General features: G+C 37.1%; 1 protein-coding gene across 1 annotated transcript in view; it reads left to right on the forward strand.

Moving 5' to 3' along the window:
• Positions 1–13,385: 13,385 nt before the first annotated feature.
• Smp_131280 (putative bcl-2 homologous antagonist/killer (bak)) overlaps positions 13,386–18,182 on the forward strand; it is a gene marked incomplete at its 3' end in the record, with an annotated part of 59,181 nt that continues 54,384 nt past the window's right edge. Inside the window, exons 1-2 of the mRNA XM_018798428.1 lie at positions 13,386–13,400; positions 14,299–14,338. Coding sequence (XP_018653371.1) covers positions 14,303–14,338 — 36 coding nt within the window. The 5' untranslated portion in view covers positions 13,386–13,400; positions 14,299–14,302. The remainder of the gene's footprint in view (positions 13,401–14,298; positions 14,339–18,182) is intronic.

Below are 18,182 nucleotides of genomic sequence, written 5' to 3' on the forward strand. Positions count from 1 at the left end.
CTTTATTTAAGAAACTATAAGTCTCTGACTATCTCTGTAAGTTTCATACGGAACAACTTATCATTTTACATAACTGTATGTTGTTCAATAAAAAAGAACCCAACTAACTAACGAATCAATCAAAGATTCATCAAACAGTTTAGTGCACAAAATAATAAACTAACCGATGCATAAGTCACAAAGTGAACCTTTTTTTCAATCTATACTTCTTTGAATGGCAGCTTTATTCTCATGTTTGGTGTATCTTATATTGTTTTGTTCCTATTATTTTTTAAATTGTGCATGTGTTTATATAAAGGGGTGTGAATACTTTGTTTCTATGTCGTTTCTACTTGAAACAAATGAATGTTGTTGTTCTCTTTTATTATTATCGTCTTAAAAGTGTACACCCCTTCCCTTGTGAGTACACTCTCTCTCTCTCTCTTTATGTGTGTATGTGTATGTAGGTGTATTTTATTTGAATAAACCAAATATTGTATAAATTGTATCATATTAGTAATATTTATTAATACATATATATTGCTTACTTGTAACCATATTGATAGTAGCCATTTGTTTACAACAACAACAACAACAACAGAAAGAAGAGAAAAACGATTATCACTTTTCTATCTGTCTTGAGTTTTTTTTTCTTTTTTTTCTACATCAACGTTTCCATATTACTTCCTATGTACCTGTGTGCTTATGTAGGTACATGTGAGTTGTCATCATAATTTCTTTCATTTTCCTCACCACCCTTATCATTATCACCATCGATACAACTTTGTATTTCTCTTCTTCAAATCTTTATATTTACTGTATTTATCTATGAAATACTCTAGTTTATTTGTTATATGAATGTATGAATTAGTTAGTTAGAAATCCTTACGATCATCATCATCATTGACAGTTACATAATTAATCACCTGGTCAACTCGTTGAATCATGTCTTCATTTACTTACTTAAAAAGAGAAATTTCAAACAGAAGAACAATGCGGTAAAGGAGTTTTTCCTAAAACTATAATAATGATGATAGTAATGATAATAACTGTTATGATTTCCACTTAAACCACTATAATGCATTCATATTACTGATAGTAAGAGTATCCGTAATAGTATTGATATCACTAGGATAGTCATGTTGTTTTTCATTACATATCCATCGGACTTACACACACACATATATACACAAACATCATCATCACCAACTTAATTCGACTCTTTCTTTTTCTCATTTCTTTCATTATTCGTGATAACGATGATGATGATGATGATGATGACGGTGATGATCCTTCCATCATATCTTCATAACCAATAATCAAGTTCACTTTTGATGATACAGATGATAAAGATATATATATATATGAACTATATAATGCATTTGTTTTTTTTTTATTGTTATTGTTCTTCTTATTCATACTGTTTTCCAGGAAGAAAAAAAAAACCGTAATTCACAAATACTTCCTTGATTTTCTTTACATCTTTGTCGGTTGGAGAGTCATTCATATTCACAGTATACACACACACACACACACTCTCTCTCTCTCTCTTACACACACACACACATTGTCTGTTTATGACATTCATTTGTATACATACACTCATAACATTCAATGTGTGTATTATGTTTCATGATATTAGAATGAAATAACTTGTGAAAAGGTGGACCAATGAGTGTTTTTATTCATTGTTGATCTTATTTTTTATCCTTCTAAGACAATACTACTATATACTACTCTCACTACTGATAATAGTAGTAAGTGATTTTTTCTAGTAAGCAGCAACAGCGTCTTTGATCATTATATATATATATATATATATATATATATATATATATCCCCCCGGAAAACAGGGTCATACGTTTTACGTACAGTGCATATACTTCAATAATTCTTACTATTTTTTTTCTCCTTCGAATTACATTTTGTTTTTGACTTTTCTTCTTGATGTTTATCTCTTCCTGTGTGTTTTTACCCCAGTCTTTGTCAAGTATGTATGTATAATGGAGGTTCCAGATATATATATTGATAATAACAATAATAATGTTAATAATAATAATAATGTTCTTCGTCATTCTTGGGTGAGGGTTGATTTCATTTCATTCTCTGATGAACACCTGTAATGATTTCGTGTAACAAAACGATCCAGCGTTTCCTCTTAGTCGATTAACATTTAGGCAGTAGTAGTACATTTTTGGTAGAAGTAATATCAGGTTTGAATAGATTGATATTGAACATTTTTTGTTCAACTTTTCTAAGGCTTAATTTATTGAAACAAAGGTTTAGTGCAAGTAGTGGTTACTTTTCTTAGACATCTACATCTTGAGTCAATTGAAGCTAGACCACCATGGAAAACCTGGAAGCACTGGACGGTCGTTTCGTCCTATTGTGGGACTCCTCAGCAGTGCGCATCCACGATCCCGCCTCGCGATATTCCAACCCAGGACCTACCAGTCTCACGCCAGAGTACTTAACCTCTAGACCACTGAGCCGGTTGGCATCCAACGGTGTTAATGTCTAACTTCAACCAATCCACGAAGTTTGAGTAACCGTTCATCAATCGTCTTCAGTGAGTTGATATCTCAACAACAAACGTGGTTGAACTCCACTGGTCACTGTTTCCCACTAGAACTCCAAAAAATATCCCATGAAGTCAGTCACTAGTGAGCATATGATTATAGATCAGAAAGGGTTTTGTGGAGATTTCAGTATTTTCATAGTTGAAATCATGAGTCCAGTGCTTCCAGCTTTTCCATGGTGGTCTAGCTTCTAAATGACTCGTGATTTCAACTATGAAAATACTGCGATCTACACAAAACCCATTCACATCTACATCTATTGGTTTTCTTCTTCCGTAAACAAAACTCATGAGATTCAAAATAAATACGTTTTCTTACGTAAGCACATACATACAAGAAATTTATTAAAGTACACATATATTAGTACTTAACATCACGATGTTGATCAATAAAGTTGACAAATAAATTTGTAATTCACCTAAATCTGAGCTACGGACTAATACTAGGGACATTCAGTTGATGTAAACTTCTGTGGTAAGATGGTGGTTGGAGGTAGTTAACAGGACCTAGGTTTCATGCTATTTGGCACTCGTGCATGCATTATCGAGTCACCTAGACTGGTGGTCACATTGCAACTTGGTCAATAGGATTCGATCTGCACTAAGAAGGAGCTAACACACATGACATTGATCACCACCCAGTGATCAATCCGTTGAAAACTTCTGTAGTGTTTGCTTTAAAAATGGAGTGCTAAGGCAGGGTGGTAGATCAACGTAGTGATTTTACTATACTCGATTCAAAAAACGGTACTTTAAACTTTCGGGAGACCTTGTAGATGGGTTTCATTTTGATTGTCATACACAAACGAGAGATATCTGTTCATGAGTGTTGATAACCATAAAGTTCAAATTTATGAAATTCGATTTCCCCTTTTCGTCAAATACCCATACATCAAGTCAGAATTCCGAGTAACGTAACATGACTATCACTTAACCACATTGCGATCCAAACTGTCTGTCTGAAGATTACCAGAAAATATATGTCACTCAATCAACTTCATAATTTTGGCATATGAACAGTGTTGTTTACTGGATGTAAACGAACGTAGTTTTGAGAAAACCTTTAAAAAAAAATAGGATTCGCAAGGTAGTTTGATTATTGTAGTTTCATAGTTTTGTCAAAGATGTTTCGAACCTCCATATAATCGGTAACAGTAGGATCTTGAGACATTTAAATGACAATTTTCGGATGGGAGTGAACGCCCACCCTTATTCTTACTGCTAGCGATTATTAAGAGGTTCTATAATCAAAAAGTGGTTTCATCTGTCTGTGAAGCGAAAAATTGAGGAAATTCGGATAAGTTCACTTCGAAACAGACTTTATTAAATTTTCTGTCGACATTACATTATACCAATCGTGAAAAATTATGGTAAAAGTATGCTGTTCATATTTGTCTTGTCCTCAGTATCGATCGCATGCAATCTTCGTAATCAATGATTGAAATGTTAGGTAAAATGGTTCAGGATCTGTCACAATGACATAAATGTTTCCTCTGAAATCTCCGGTTTAAAGATTTGCTTTTACGTTTTATTTCAAGAATTCACTTTCTTCTAGAATTATATATATAGTGACTATCAGGACTGGCGATGGCGTTTAACGCGAACGGTACTAGGTTCGAATCTCAGAGTGAACATCAACTCTGAGGTGCAGGTACATCAGGCTAACGAGTCCCAAACAGGACGAAACACGCGTCCTGGATTCCACTACCAGCCACGTTATCCACTCAGCTACTGACTCCTGATAGCCGTCCTAGATTCCACTGCTAGCCACTATCCATCTTTGCTTACAATGTTTGTGAAATAAGTCTATATCTAGGCAATACTCACAGTATGCACATATGCCAATAAGAGACTGACCAGTTCTTGATAAACATTGTTCTCTGTGACATAGACTGAGTTATAGTGCTAATGATAATGTTAATCCAATTTCAATTATAGGACATTTCTAAACTTATTGTTTATCAGATATTCAATTAAATGTCTAATAGATGATATCCAGAATAAAGATTTCTATTTTCATTATGTTCTTAGAGGTAATTCCTGAAGTTCTAGTGAGAAGTCGTGGCCAGCGGAGCTAATCCATGTTAGGTAGAGACAGCTATCTACCTCAGTACAATGGAAGATGGTCGCGCGATTTCGTGAATTGGTTGAGGTTAGACATTAACATCGTTGGATGCCAACCGGCTCAGTGGTCTAGAGGTTAAGTACTCTGGCGTGAGACTGGTAGGTCCTGGGTTGGAATATCGCGAGGCGGGATCGTGGATGCGCACTGCTGAGGAGTCCCACAATAGGACGAAACGACCGTCCAGTGCTTCCAGGTTTTCCATGGTGGTCTAGCTTCAATTGACTCATTATCCCAACTTTATAAAATAGAATAAACTCATTAATGTTGATATGACTTATATAGAATGTCAACTTGAATCAGATTATATGTTAAGTGAAAATTTTAAGATCCGTGATCAAAATAAATATAGGTCAGATAGGTTAAGAGAAATAATAGTTCAATTATAAATCGATCAAATGTTCAGTAGAAGACACAACAAGGTGGGATGAATGCGAAGTGAATGATACACGTATTGCGGAGATTAATAATGATGTTAAACTAATAATGATAATAATAAATATCCATAATACAAAGATATGTAAATAAAGATAACAGAGATTATCATACTTTAACAGTTGAGTTCATTGGTAGTCATTTGAAGCCAGACCATCATGGGAAGCCTGGAAGCACTGGACGACCGTTTCGTCTTACTATGGGACTCATCAACAGTGCGCATCCACTATCCCTCTCGTGGGATTCGGACCCAGGACATATCGGTCTCGCGCGATGCGTTTAACCTGTATATCACTGAACCGGGATCCAATGGTGTTAATGTCTAACTTCAACCAATCCACAAAAACGCGCTACCGTCCACTATTTTCTTCAGTGATTTACTATATCACAACAGACCCGGTTGAACTCCACTTCATATTCGATTAAGAAAGGTTGTAGGTACCCTAGTCGAATTAAGTCATTCAATTTGATAATTTTGAATAAATTGAACATTGGGGAGATTGTTATAAATAAATTAATATATTTGTAATATCCCAATGAGTAGAAAAATTAGATTTTCTGACGTTTCGTGACTCGGTGTAAGCCACTTCTCCGGAGAATAAGTCATTCAATATCCAAGATTACTATGGATTAATTGGCCTTGCGGTTGGTCAGGGGAGGAAAAGCGGTTGAAGATTTTTTGTACGCCGATCCCAGCGCAAGTCGACGCCATGGAGGAGGTTACGACGATTTCTCGGGCTAATAAATTATTATATATAATTTATTCCAAAGTGTACAGTAATACTTCAACCGCTGACCGACGCGTTACATGGACATACCCGGACATTCCATCTGTCGGCAGAGGCGATACAAGCGTTCGAGAACGTCAAGAAAGCAACAAACGAAAAACGACGCTAGCTAGACAAAAGAGTGAAATGCCATTACCAATCATGATCAATACATCGAATGTGGCGGTAGGAGCCTTTTCACAACAGTTAGTAAATGGTATGTGGGAACCGCTTTTACTTTTCTCGAAAAGACTGCATCCTACGCAAACGAGATAAAGTACTTTTGGAAGAGAGTTACTAGCAATTTACTTGAAAATAACGCATTTTCGACATATGAGAGAAGATACAAATTTTACTGTGTGCACGGATCAAAAACCGCTCAAGAAAACACTTAGCGCGAAGCAAGATAATCATCCTCCGACAGAACTCAAACAGGATTTATTTCCCGGTTCAGGTCCAATATACGACATATTAAAGGTCAAGGAAACGAAGTAGCAGATGCATTATCAAGAACAACGGTAAACGCGCTTATTCCGAATGGAATTAATTATCATGGTCTGGCGAAGTAGCAAGAGACAGACATTGAATTAAACAGGCTAAAATCCAACAACACGACATCATTAGTATTCAGAGATGTTTATTTCGGTAGCGCAAAAGTAATATGTAATATGTCGACAAGCCAACCGCGACCATCCATCCCGAAACCATTGTGACAAAAGGTCTTTGAAAGCATGCACAACATATCGCATCCGGGAATAAAAGCCACAGTAGCTAACCAGCGAGCACTTCGTATGGACGAACATGAACTGCGATGTGCGTAATTAGACACAGGCATGCATAAAGTGCCGAAAAATCAAAGTAAATCGTCATACTAGCTCCCCAATGGGTTCATTTTCTCAGCCAGACACTCGATTCGTACGTATACACATCGATATCGTGAAACCACTGCCAGTTTTGAATGGATACAACTATATTTTTACATGTATCGATAGATTTACAAGATGTCCTGTAGCGGTATCTGCAATATCCAAACTAAGTTTGGCTGAAGAATAACTGTCTGGTAAGAGAAGAGATCCGTGTATCCCATTCGAAATCAGAACAACGTGATTGGGGAAACAACGGTTCGAAACAAATATTACCACTCAGTTATTCAATCAATAATTGTGCCCACAACAATCGATTGAACGCACCAAAAAATAAGTGTTATTCTATCCTTTCTGGATAGATCAAGTAAGGATCCGTTCAAAAGATAATAGTTTGTTGCTTTATAACACAAGGTGTTTCCAATCCTGCGAATGTGCTTCAATTCACAACCAAAATGCACGATCCCATTCAAATCAAGCAACACAATCAAAGAGGGAACAATCAGTATGGCTGCCACCAAGATTAAATATCAACTAAAACAACATAGATACGGTTCGGAAAGAAACATAGAAACTCAGTGAAGGCGAAAGAGAAAATGCTAAAACTGTTATGAAATGAAACATTACAATCTCAAATGGCATCAAAAAGATTAACAATAATGTACAAATAAAGAAACCATCAAGAACAAGTTGCAAATGTATGCATGGAGGGATTTTCACACACGAAACCTTCAAAATGGATTTTACAGTACCAATAAAAGACACTTCAGACGAATCCGTAGACAAAGCCCCGATCGAGAATTGTGTTTCTTGTTATGGAGTACCAGCGATTATCACAGTTGGTAGAGGAGCTCCGTTCTAAAGTCGCCTCTTACAGCAGCTCACATAACTCCTCGGAATTAAACGCATCCTCATGAAATCCTACCATCCAATGGCAAAGGGAATGTTTGAACACCCGCACAGGCAGTTGAAAGCGTCTCTCACATTTGTCATTATTGACAACGATTGGGCTAATAAGCTTCCTCTAGTCATGTTGGGTCTAAGAACAGCAATCAAACAGGATACGGGATGTTGTCTAGCTGAATTGGTATATAGAACTACTCTACGTTTAACCGAAGAATTTTTCGCTTCAGGTAAAAGTGTTTCGAAGGATGTAGCCAGCTACATGCGACTTCTGAAGAAGCACATGAACGATCTAAAAAATAACACTTCCCAGACTACAACAACGACGATCTCTCGTACCGCAGTAACTACATAACAACACTCATGTATTCATTAGAAGAAATAATGTACAACCACATTTGCAGCCCAAATACGATGGTCCGTTTAAAGTGATTACGAGGACAGATAAGACAGTTGAAGTAGAAAAAGATGGAAAGATAGGTGTAATCAGCATCGATCGAGTGAAACCAACTTTAATCTATAACGACCTTCAATCGAAAAGTACAGACCCCTCAATTACGGTCACACCGACGAAACACTAGTCTCAAGAATCAACGACGCTGATGAAGCGAGAAGAGGAGACTCCGGTAACGATGAGATTCGGCCACAGAGCAAGATGGCCGCAACGCTATGTCACTACAATTTTAAATTGGTAATTTTCCACTATTTTGGATATTAATTATAATTCTTCCCCTTCATTGTGCACATACAGAGTATTAAGCTCATGTCATACACTGTGAAACTTGGCATATCTTGTATATCTTCATGCTTGTACGTATAATTTTTTCAAAATTATACCATATTCTTTTTATTACTTACCAATATTTTGTATAACCCCACGGACAGGCACGAATCAGATACACATCAAATGTTGAAGGATACATTAGCTTCATTCTAACCTCGTATAGGCCGATATCTTCAGACGAATGCAATTATTCTATTCAGCTTACGATTCTCTGTGCAAGCACAGATATTTTTGATACATCTTTGTTTGCAGGAGGGAGTTATTATGGCAAATCTCCTACAATCAATTTCGATTATGGCCAATTTTGGTTAGGCTTTTTTATTAACTTACTTAAGGGACAAGGTTATTCGAACAGTAACAGTATGATCAATATCATTTCCGTATAAACATGTACGCCTGATCACATGACAGACTAGCTAGAATGTTGGTAGTTTAAATATCACTCGATGATTCATTCTCTTCCCATGTATATATGTACTCAAATGCTATTATTAGCTTTTGCTTCGCCTCGCTGTGCTCACATACGATTTGGCAATAAATTTGCCACTATATTTGCTCGCAAACATATTCGCCTCTCTGCTTCAAATTTGTTTGCTGTGTTTGTAGCTTTGTGATCTGCGCTATCAGCTAATATACTGTAGTTGCCGGTTTTCACTGCCTTTTGATTTTAAACACCGTTGAAATGTATATAACAGCGGTTACAAAAGTGACTGATTAACGAAGCACAGCCACCACAGGTTACATTCGCCGCACGAAGCGACCACTTTCTAAACGCATCTCAGAACACAACCTGACATGACTTTCAAGGGGAGGATGCTAAACAACTGCCAGTTCAATACATGGGCATTTAATCAATTCTGGACAGTCGCTCCGTAGGAGTCTTCTTCTAGCAGTGTAATTGAGCTCAGAACTAAACCGTATTCATTCCTTCCGCAACCACTAAAGCTACAAATCTTTTTTTCAAGCACTTTAAGAGAGCGTAGTCATCGTGTTGGACTTTATCCTGAATCCCTTCTACAAAACTTTTGCTGGTGTTTCATGTTTTAAGACTGTCAACACAGAGGGGAGGATCCTAAATTCTTAATATCGATGTACGATAAACATATCTGAACAACACTTTCGACTTTTGGGTTAGCTGTATTTTCTGTCTCTCGAGTTATTGTTCTGTTTGCGGATATCAAAGGGTTCGGTCAGCAGCTTCTTATTTGCTAACATAAAGTATGTAACAATGCTGGCGTCCTGAAAGTGGCACAAATGTATACAGCTTGGTAGATATTGAATATCAAATATATCAAAGGTTCTAGGGAAACCTCTACCTAATGCAGGCCAGCCACTATAAATAAATGTACCTGAGGTCCTGTAGCAAAAGGTCGGTATTACATATGACTGACTAGCTTAAGGAACACTCTTTAATTGGGTTGTGAAAAAGATAACACGATTTCACATTGAACTGACTTGATCACTTGCTAATCAGGCATGAAGTTATTCAAGTTTAAATAGTTCTGATTGCTTCAACCTAACTTGTAGAAAATCTTTGTTATCACATACTTACGTGATACGTTCCGACCTTTGGACAGACAAATTATTCTAATCTTTCAGTTCGTCTTACCACTCGTATGTTTATCCTTGCCAAGTACTCGCCTTTGACCTGGATTATACCTTATGAATGTGAGTGTGCTGTTGCATGTCTGAGTACTTAATGGTATCTCATTCATACGTACACGGAGTGAGACATTTACTACTTAGGAAGTTGTTAGATTCACCATTTCTGTTTCACATCGCTCAGCACTAGTTTTCACAAAAGAATAGCTAAAACAAATTCCTTCAGCTTAATTTGTGTTTGACTTCTTATTGCCACTGTGTGTAAGATCCATTTTGAAGGTTTCGTGTGTGAAAATCCCTCCATGCATACATTTGCAACTTGTTCTTGATGGTTTCTTTATTTGTACATTATTGTTAATCTTTTTGATGCCATTTGAGATTGTAATGTTTCATTTCATAACAGTTTTAGCATTTTCTCTTTCGCCTTCACTGAGTTTCTATGTTTCTTTCCGAACCGTATCTATGTTGTTTTAGTTGATATTTAATCTTGGTGGCAGCCATACTGATTGTTCCCTCTTTGATTGTGTTGCTTGATTTGAATGGGATCGTGCATTTTGGTTGTGAATTGAAGCACATTCGCAGGATTGGAAACACCTTGTGTTATAAAGCAACAAACTATTATCTTTTGAACGGATCCTTACTTGATCTATCCAGAAAGGATAGAATAGCACTTATTTTGGTGCATTCGGTAATTTTCTAATATTTCTTATCAATTTGTCCACTTCTTGTAGTTTAGATCGATTGTTGTGGGCACAATTATTGATTGAATAACTGAGTGGTAATATTTGTTTAGATAAAATTGTACATTTTTATTTATAATGAAATTTAGAACCGTTGTTTCCCCAATCACGTTGTTCTGATTTCGAATGGGATACACGGATCTCTTCTCTTACCAGACAGTTATTCTTCAGCCAAACCTAGTTTTGTTCTTATACTGTGTCTTAAACGAAGTTAAACCAGGAAGAATAAACGAAAGTAAGCGGAAAATCTATAATCATTCATCCACTCGATTATGATAGAGTTTCATAACTGACCTCAGTCTCTCATCAGCATTATCCAACCAACGTTCTCCTGGACAATCCCTTTCAGTTGTTTCCAAATTCTATTCTTTTTCTTGATGTCTGCTTTCAATTTTTGGCGCAATGTGTTCTTTGGTCTTCATCCTTTCCATCCCCCTTTAGGATTCCAAATAAGGGCTTGCCTCGTGATGTGTGTTCTATCCACCTCCAACATCTTTTCCTAACTACCTGTTCAGTTGGAATTTGGTATGTCCTCTCCAACAGTATGTTGTTGCTCATGGTATCTGACTAACGGACACTGGGTATCTTACGAGGGCAATTGTTTAGAAATACTTGTCCAATTTTGATGATGGTCGTAGTAGTTCTCGAAGTCTCGGAACTGTCATGACGTTCATATTGAAGATTCTCACTTTGATGTTGGTTGACAGTTGTTTTGAGTTCCATATGTTCTTCAACTATGGGAATGCGGTCCTTACTTTGTTAATCTTTACCTTTACGTTTGCATCACATCCGCCTTTTTCATCGATGATGCTTCGCAGGTACGTGAAACTTTCCACCCCTTCCGGAGTTTCTCCATCAAGTGTAATTGGGATGGTGTTCTCTGTATTGTATTTGAGGATCTGGGTTTTTCCTTGTGTATGCTGAGGCCTACTGGTGCAAAGGCTGCTGCTTTGGGATGGTCTACTAAAGAGCTCCTAGAGTTTTCCTACCCACCTTTTTCTCTGAACTTGAATCTCAGTGATTGACCCGCCTTCTTTGCCCTTGACTCGTTGTTATAGTCTGTTTTATTCCATTGCTAGTTCTTTCGAATAAAAACAAGGAGAATCCTTCGAAGAGAATTTCCTTTCCGACGAAATCATTTACTTAAGCTGTACATCTGTATTTATAGTTGTATGGTAAATGTACGTCTGTAGAAGAATTTGATTTGGTTTGTGTAGTAGGGACAGATTGCCTACGGCCCTTGTTATTTCTCCTCTAGTATGTTACTTTGAGTGTCTAATCTCCTCCTGTATGAGTCAATTGAAGGAGCGGACATCACTACTTCGCGTAACATGTTCCAATAAGTGATGACTCGATGTGAAAACCTGTATGCCACTGGTATTTTGTTCGTTCTTGGCCTTTCTCCTCGCTAGGTATGTCCTCTGATTTGTACCAATCTTTTAGGAAGAAACGTGTGGGATATATGAAGTCCAAAATTATTTCTTAGTGTTCTATACATCAGAATCAGATCATCTCTTAATACGCGATAGGACAGAGTAAAGAGGTCTGGCTTTTCAAGCTACCCTTTTTATGGTAGACCCCAGAGTTATGGGACTGCATTGATAGCTACCCTCTGCACTTTTTCTGGGGTGTCCGGATCACTTTTTAAATAGGAGCTTGCAGCCTGGATGCACTTCTCAAGCTTAGTTTTCAGTTGAGTTGTGTGTACTGAAGTGAACATACTAGTATTTAAATATGTGAACGTTCGTCTTACAGCTTATAGGGTTCCAAACGCCTTGACTGCAACCTCCCGGCAGTGGGTCGTGGTCTTAAGATCATGACTCACTGTCACGCGAAGATCCCTATGAGACTAGACCATGGGTACAAGCACTTCCCCTATGCCATGCCAATTTACATTTGTATCCCCAAAGTGCATGTGGACATGCTTGGCCTCTTTGATAGGCACCAGCCATTTTTAGACCGGCTAATAAGCATAGTGGCGAATTTCACCCAACTGATTGCTCATTCGTGATATGTAGTGTCACGATTCGGTCTGCGTACGACCGATATTCATGAAACCATCCCATTAATCTCGAAGTTAGGCTGGATCTTTCATTGGGTTCAGCAATACTCTGTTGAAAATGCTTCTCGGTAATGACAGCAGTGTGACACCTCTGTAGTTCCGACACTCGCTCAGATCTCCTTTCCTTGGTATCTTGATGAAATATCCATCTTTTCAGCTTGTTGGCAAGCACTGTTCCTCCCAAATCTTAGTGAACATAATGTGGAGTGTCGAATCTGTATGCAGTAGTATTTATTTTTATTTTTCGTCACCGCTTGCTCACAACACAGAACGAGAGGAAAAAGCATTTTGCAGGCTTTTGTTTGAGATATTAACCGAAAACGAAGTATAACTCTATGTATGATTGTAAATTTAGGTTAATAATCCATTTTTGGTTTACCGCCTAGTAGTTTTGGCTTATTATTAGAAAAAAATGGCATGAGCATTTCAATTGATCACTGGAACTTGGGAATGGAAATAATCCCATTCTTTAATAGAATCTGACTAGCCAGTTATCACGTGTTTTGAAATTGACAACTCCAGTGATTAGTTTACTAGCGCGTGGTTTGTAAAAGCGCGAACTTAGGTATGTCTGGTGTTGCGCGTTAAACTATGTTCTCCTAGTTTCGATCCCAAGACTCATAATCTGAGGCATATATTGTTCCCAACTGTTTTTTATTGTTTCGCTTGGTAAACGTTTGTGCACCGTGTGCGCCTTCTGGGTTGTCGGCTCACCTTTTCTTTTTGTACTTTTCTCTAGTCATCATTCACGTTACTTTGTATGATCCTCTAGTGCACAAAATGCTTCCTAAATAGACGCAAACTGCTACGTTAATGTGTTTTGATGTTATTTTTTTATCGATCTATGAGGAACATGTCTATGATCAGCTTTCTCGATAAGCAAATTGAGTGGCTGGAATAGCTGACTTTTGTTTCGTGTTAATGCGAAGCGGAGTGTTTTATTCTACTCACCTGCAATTTGTATGAGACAAGAAATCGATAGTCTGCGCTATTTTGCTCAAGGCCAATGTTTTAATATTTGACCCATTCTACAAGCCTATTGTGCAAGCTATATTAAGGCAGGCGATTCGGCGTGTGCCCATGTTTAAATTAGACAGTTTTGCATATATTTCGCCTAAAAGTAGCGAAATTTCAAACCTGAATTTATAAAAGGATGAATTTCGCACTATTTTCCCATAGCAGGCGAAAAGGAGACATTTTGACGTGTACTCCTCTTATTTCCTTTTTTCCAGTTGCTTGGGTTGGGTAAGGAAAAATTTTGGAAGTTTCTTAATAGTCTTCAAACCTTGTTATATTGGGTTCTAAATTAAACTGTACTTCAGTTATAGCATGCGAGTCATAGATCAATCTAACCTGTCTAATTTTCACGATACCGTCTTGCTATGATTATTCTTCTCGTATTGATGTTAGTTTAGTTCATTTGTCTGAATGATTATAGTTTTTTCACAATTTGTTTATTTTAGCGAGATGTCTACGAATGGAACTGATGATGGTCCTTTAGAAGTAAGTGTGGAGTGGATTACTTTTCGATATTCGGCAGTGAAATTTATTATATTTAACTCGTATATTAGTACGTTGATTTTTCGGTCTAGCACTCGCTGTCGTATTAATAAAATAACAGCGCCTAACAATGTTCTGTATTGACTGACGCGTAAACCAGAAAACAACATTCATAATGTTATTGGCTATGGGTCTGTCCCATGTTAGTAGTTGCAGAGTATTTAGTGTGAGTTCGGGCGATTACTGTGACTAGTCATTGGAAACTAGTAACATCGCTTAGAATGGGACCCAAAGGTATAGATACTTTCATTTTTTAACTACCCTTAAATCCCTAGTTCCAAAACCATTCTATGCTTTTTGTTGCTCGAATTGATCCTTCTTTATCCCGAATATCCTATGCAGCTAGTCTTTTTACTACCAGTGATACTACTACTTCCGTAATCCTAGTATTTTTCTTATTTTGAGGATGTGACGTGGCAACTTTAACCGGTGCTCATATGTTCCAGATTATTTTTTGTTGCTGACTGACCGATATCTCTACCTCAAGTCTAGTTCTAACAGCCTAGTCGAGCTGCATTGTCTCGATATTAGTTACTTGGATGTTATGTATTCACACTGCATGTAAGTGCTGTGTAACGCAGTTGATAAAGTGTATTTAAACACGTATATTATACATCATTTTTGAGCTTAATACATTTTCAATTGAATCAAAGTCATCACCGTTATTCCTGTCAGTGAAATGTGTTCTGAGTCGTCTTCACAACAGTGAGGTATTATAGTATGCCTATCGCACCAATAGACATGGGTTTAAAATACTGAGAAAATGTTAGTATTTTTATATGTATTCCTTCTTGATAAGCATTAACGACCAAAAAATATTTTCCATAGATTTTTACAACGAATCCCCGTAACCTTTCGACCAATGTTATTTATATATTTAAGCAAACATTGGTACGAGGAGGCACCAAATATGTATACGCCATACTTCGTCATTCGGTTTGTATGATGGATGCAATACCACCCGCGTGCCCAAACCTAAGCAGGTGATTTTCTCAGGGGGCAACCCCCCGAACCATATACCTAGAGGTCTGATCCACAGAGCAGTGAAGCAGCGTTAGGAGATGTGGTCCTATGGTAGCCAGTATTATTTATTTATTTAAACATAAATAATGGTACAAAGGGGCACCAGATATATATATATACATATATATATATATATATATATATATAGCTCTTCTAGAGTTACTGCCGGTCCCAAGCCCAGGTAAAGGAGGAGGGCTGGGCATGGGGTCATGGGTCATCAATGTACATCCCACTACATGTGCACCGGTCGTAGTCGCTAGACTTCCCACTAATCCAGAGAAGAGTTGACTAGGTGTAAAATGCAGGGTGAGGCACAACATGAAAAATAAGGTTCCAAAGAAATAATTGCAATCAACCAATAAAAAGCACGAAGTGACATTAAACCCAAGACCTAATCATTGTTTTTTCTCAGATAATACTCTTCATTACCACATTTTGTTACTGTCAATGATGTCACTACTTCTGTAATTTAAGCATTCATCTCATTGTGGTGATATGGCAACGGAAGCTGATACAGATGTAGTGGTTCTACACTGCTTAGTACGGACTGCGTAACAGGTAAACTTTGAAGCTTCTGGTGCCCATATCTCATAAATCAATTTGGACATTAACTGAGTTAACACAAAACGTATCCTCACTTTTTCAGCTTATGAAAGCATCTTTAACATGAACCAATAACTGCTAACCTCTGTACTTAAAACTCTACATTTATTCTCGAGATACCTTCCTAGTTGGTCGTTTGGCTAAGCCTAACTAGTACTTTGAATATACTCCTGAATAAGAATCTCTATCGTTGACATCGGTTACAATTATAGTGACTCTCACAACTTCAAAGTGGTGTCGGTCAATACATACACCTTTCAGTATGTATTCACATATTTCCTCTGTAACAAAATCTATGTAAGTTTGCCTAGTATATCTCAATTTAGGTTTCGTAAACTAGCACTCATTAAAAAAGGTCCCAGTGATCAATAGCCTTGTCATATATATATATATATATATATATATATATATATATATATATAACTAAATTAAATTCTATACAATATGCACCCTGTGTTGTACATTCCTTGTATGATTATTGTCCTTAATGTGTCTCTTAAAGTTAAACATTACCATTGCTATATATATATATATATATATATATATATTCATGACTAATGACAATGCTTATGCTTAACTTAAAGATATCTAAATTCAATGTTAGTTCACATCACCTTGATGATTAGTTTTTTCTTTAATATGATTTATGTAGTGTGTTTGGAATTCCAGTCAAAAGTATGGTTTAGTTTGGCAATTAACTCCAACTATTTCATGCAACTTTATAATATTTTATTTGTTTGAGCTGATGAACTGTTTTGCTAGCTTAATTGTTAAATAAATTAAAAACCATAAGAGAAGTTTAGGGTTTTGATCATACTTTCTATATGTAATAGTAATGTATTGTTCAATGTGGGGGGGTATTTTGTACTATTCTACTAATAAGCGTTCTACTCAAACATTGAGTCATGTTTGTGAGTGTAGACTTCTCTTGTAGATTCTGGGGGTCAGTCAGTCACAACGTAGAACTTCGTACGTACGCACATCAATTTGAGTTGCCATACCACATTAGCACACTGATGCAGTCGTCGATTCGAATCCCATAGTGGTAGAAGTAGTAAGAGTATAAGCAGTAATCGGAAAGATTAGGGTTTGAAGATGTTATTCAAGGAATATAATCTAGTGAAATACATTTGGAAAGAGAAAAAGATAGAAACATGAATAATTTAGATTAGAATCTGGGAGAACACAAAGAGTGGATGCACCTTCGCCATTGCAAACGATTCTGAGCCATGTCATTCAAGGTCTCTAACCATCGATTGCTATCATCTCGCGAATCCCAATCAGGTAGTCTACACCTACCAACATGGCTCAGTTCACTTGTCAGTGACTTCATGGATTTGTGCCACGTTTCGTTCTGGCCGCCCCTAGCTTTCTTCCAACCTACTCCTACACCATAAAGCATTGCACGTCGGAGCAGTCGGTGGTTGGACATATGTAACACGTGTCTCAGCCATCACAACTGATGAAGTTTCACTACTTCAATCGATTTACCGTCCTTACCTAGTACCCGTTTCCTAACAATTGCATCACTTACTCGGTGGTCCCAGGATATACGAGCAATGCCGGGGGTAGGGTATTTGTAATCTATGGTTAAAGGCATTGGATTTTATGGCCTAGAGTTGGTGAAAATGTTTAGGTTGTACTCATTCTTTATCGTCTTCTAAGTCTTAAAATAAATATTGTCGTATCTTCCTTTCTTCTTGAATTCATCTGTTCCTTTTGAACTTTGCATGTTTAGAAATCTATCGTTTTCAATATTATTTCTGATCTTACGCTTGGAATCTTATTATTTTTTCGTGCTGTATTATAAATCGAATCATTAGATGTTTTTTCATGTTCTGTAATTTCTATAAATGACTATATAACTAAGTGACAGTTCCCAGTCATGCTGCAAGTTGGTTTAGGAAAGTCCTAACTCTCACTAGTCTCCACAATGTGTGAAGCTGTGATTAGTACTATAACCCGTTTACTAGTCCCTGTACTCGGCTTTGAGCGCCGGTTTATGTGCGAGGGCTAGTGACACTACCCGAGTGTCCAATTCGAATTGGATTGGACGAGTTTAAATATTTGACCTAATGGTTTTCATTCAAACACTTCAATTACTAAGATACTGCCCAAATCTGAGTAATCGTTAATTTAGAATAGTATATCGTCAATTTGA

The sequence above is a fragment of the Schistosoma mansoni genome, chromosome 6 (assembly GCF_000237925.1).
Source record: "Schistosoma mansoni strain Puerto Rico chromosome 6, complete genome".
Taxonomy (NCBI): domain Eukaryota; kingdom Metazoa; phylum Platyhelminthes; class Trematoda; order Strigeidida; family Schistosomatidae; genus Schistosoma; species Schistosoma mansoni.